Source organism: Musa acuminata, chromosome BXJ1-11 (assembly GCF_036884655.1).
Source record: "Musa acuminata AAA Group cultivar baxijiao chromosome BXJ1-11, Cavendish_Baxijiao_AAA, whole genome shotgun sequence".
Lineage (NCBI taxonomy): Eukaryota > Viridiplantae > Streptophyta > Magnoliopsida > Zingiberales > Musaceae > Musa > Musa acuminata.
In genome coordinates, this window is record NC_088337.1 from 8,117,682 (window position 1) to 8,120,616 (window position 2,935).

The 2,935-nt window shown below is 45.8% G+C and overlaps 1 protein-coding gene across 1 annotated transcript; it reads left to right on the plus strand.

The window, feature by feature from the left end:
* Positions 1–804: 804 nt before the first annotated feature.
* LOC103974708 (UPF0481 protein At3g47200-like) lies at positions 805–2,344 on the plus strand. Its single transcript, XM_065088639.1, has 2 exons — positions 805–1,395; positions 1,474–2,344. Exons 1-2 carry the CDS (start codon positions 805–807, stop codon positions 2,176–2,178), a joined length of 1,296 nt encoding a protein of 431 aa, XP_064944711.1. The 3' UTR covers positions 2,179–2,344.
* The last annotated feature ends 591 nt before the right edge of the window (positions 2,345–2,935 follow it).

A 2,935-nucleotide genomic window follows, 5' to 3' on the forward strand; every position in this document is an offset into this window, starting at 1 on the left:
TCATAATAACATCAAGAACATAAATCTTGGCTAAGAATAGTGTATCTCATCAAAAGAGAATTCTAGGTCTCACAAAATGGGTATAGCAGAAAAATACCTTGAAGAGGGTAAACTACAGATCAACACCATTAAGATTGTAGAGCTTGCTCCAAGGATTCTCGGTATAAAATTTAGGTCAAAACTGATAACGTTTGACCATTAATCGTCAAGAAAACTCAATATCCTAATTTTTTTCTTTTTCTCTTTCCCCTTTCTCTCTCTATCTTCGTGTTTACTGCTCTCTAAGTCGCTGCCCTCAATTTTTTACCTTTTAATTAATATTTGAGCTCAAAAAAATTTAATTATCCGAGGCACATATGAGCTGGACCCCATAGGTATCCCTCTCATAGTATACAGTTTTACTGCTTTTGTTGTTGCCTTGCGCCACTAAAAGCTTGTGGCTTTGATATATGCACAGCGATAGAGGGATGAAATTTTGTCTTGTAGACGTTGGTGCCACTTTATGTGCATGAGGGAACAGCTCAGGTGATGTAAACTAAAGAAGCGGGGCGGAAGAGCATATTGGCAATTGCTTGCTACCACAGTATGCTTCATTCTTAAAGGAACACCGGACAGTGAAGCTCCGATTACCCATCACGTCTTCTTTCCTTTTTGTTCTCTCCCGATTAATCAAGATGTGCACATCCTTCATCCACGGAAAAGTAATCGTAACTGAGAAGTAGAGAGGAGAGAAGAGCTTAAAGCATCCTGAGACCTGTGAACTGCATGCTCCACTTCTCATTCTTGTATTCCATGGCACGGGTGATGGAGATTGACGATGGGACCGTGGGAGACAAAAGCTGGGTGGTGGAGATCGATGGCCAGTCCAAGAAAATCGATCCACTAATCGAGAACAAACAATGGTCGAAGCAGTCCATATACAGGGTTCCTGCTTGCATAAAAAAATTGAACACAGAGGTCTACACGCCCCAGATCGTCTCCTTCGGCCCGTACCACCATGGCGAGAATGACCTCATGCCGATGGAGGAGCACAAGCACAGAGCACTGCTCCACTTCCTCAAGAAAGCAAAGAAGCCTTTCCACGAGTTCATGGCCGCCATGGAGGCTGAGTTTGAGCGACTGCAAGAGGCTTATCAGAGCCTCGACGAGCGATGGAAGGATAAGGAATCGTTCCTGCGGCTGATGATCCTCGATGGCTGCTTCATGCTCGAGATAATGCGCGTCAAGACGCAGAAGTCCTCCGACCATGGCTACGCGTACGATGATCCCGTCTTTAGCGAAAGTGGCATTCACCACAACGTGCCCTACATAAAGCGAGATATGATGATGATCGAGAATCAACTGCCTCTGCTGGTTTTGGACCAACTGGTTCTCGTTGAGGGTCTTCATCGCACGGTAAGTGCAGCTTTACGCTTTCTTCTTTCGTTTTACCTGAATTATTACCTCGTCTTTCGACGTTGAACTATGCCACAGGCGGAGAAGTACGTAGACGAGCTGATGCAAAGATTCTGGGAGTGGAATTCCACGGCGAGCCTGGGGCAGCGCCTCCACCCCCTTGGCGTGCTCCACAGCGGCCTGCTGAAACCCTGCGGGCAGAAGAACAGGGATCCCAAGACGCCGAAGATGGACACGATCATCCGGTCGGCGGTTGAGCTGCACGAGGCCGGCATCCGCTTCAAGACGAGCGAGTCCGACAGCCTCCTTGACATCTGGTTCGATAACGGTGTCCTCAGCCTGCCGAAACTTACAGTCGACGACAACACCAAGTACATGTTCCTCAACCTCATGGCGTTCGAGCGCCTCCACGTCCGCGCCGGCAACGACGTCACCTCCTTCGTCTGCTTCATGGACCACATCATCGACTCCGCCAAGGACATCAACCTGCTGCACTACAAGGGGATCATCCTGAACGCGGTGGGAAGCGACGAGGCCGCCGCCGAGCTGTGCAACCGCCTGACCAAGGACGTGGTACTCGACCCCAGCAGCAGCCTCGGCAAGGTCCAAAACGACGTCAAAAATTATATCCAGAATGATTGGAGAAGGCATCGGGCCAACCTCAGACACACCTACTTCACGAGCCCATGGACCACCCTCTCACTCATGGCCGCCATCGTCTTGTTGATTCTCACGGTGCTGCAGACCATTTACACCATGTTGCAGTTCCACCTATCTGCATGATCTCTGTCGCCGTAATCTGTGATGCTCTGCTTGGTTTGATTTCTTTTCTTATTGCTACGTCTTTACATGGCTTGACCAGACGGATCTTTTGATTCAGTTGTGTTTTCCTCTCATATCTACGTACAAGTTTCAATTACCGATATTTGTTTGGTTCATTGGGATTGGTTTGTACCATATTGATGTTTTTTTCCTTACAAGTGACCAAACTGGATTGGTTTGTGTTAAATTAGTTTTTGGTTATCTGTATGTTGATTCGGAGCTAATAAAGGTTCATCTTTCACTCTTATCATTAGGTGATTTCAGTCGAATTATGTCAAATCCTTCTTATAAAGATACATCGAAAACACTCCCAACAAAATATCGAAATCTTCGATGTCTAAATTGTTAGAATAAAAATAAAAATAAATTAAATTAGTTTGAACTGAATTGATTTGGATTGAAAAACTACTGCTCCAAACCAAAGGGCAACGCTGTACTTCTCTACCATTTATAAATTATTGTTACCTCAACTATTCTTATTCAAGGAATATATATCTATTCTACCGCGGCTGGACAATCGGATAGAATTTACTGCATCATTAGGAAGGATCTCTCACCCTTCATCTCGTGAAGACGATCACAAGCGACTTCGTCAGCATCCATATCCACCTGCAATCCCGATATAAATTCGAACAGAGAAAATTAGGCAAATGTTGCTGAATTGATAGAGACGTCGACCCTCTTTTGGCCCATACATCTCAAGCTTGGATCGCTTTCC

Excerpts from the sequence above, each read along its gene's own strand:
- LOC103974708 (XM_065088639.1), top strand. The coding sequence starts at position 805 with ATGGAGATTGACGATGGGACCGTGGGAGACAAAAGCTGGGTGGTGGAG. Across the intron at positions 1,396-1,473 it reads TTGAGGGTCTTCATCGCACG|GCGGAGAAGTACGTAGACGA; the intron begins GTAAGTGCAGCT and ends ACTATGCCACAG.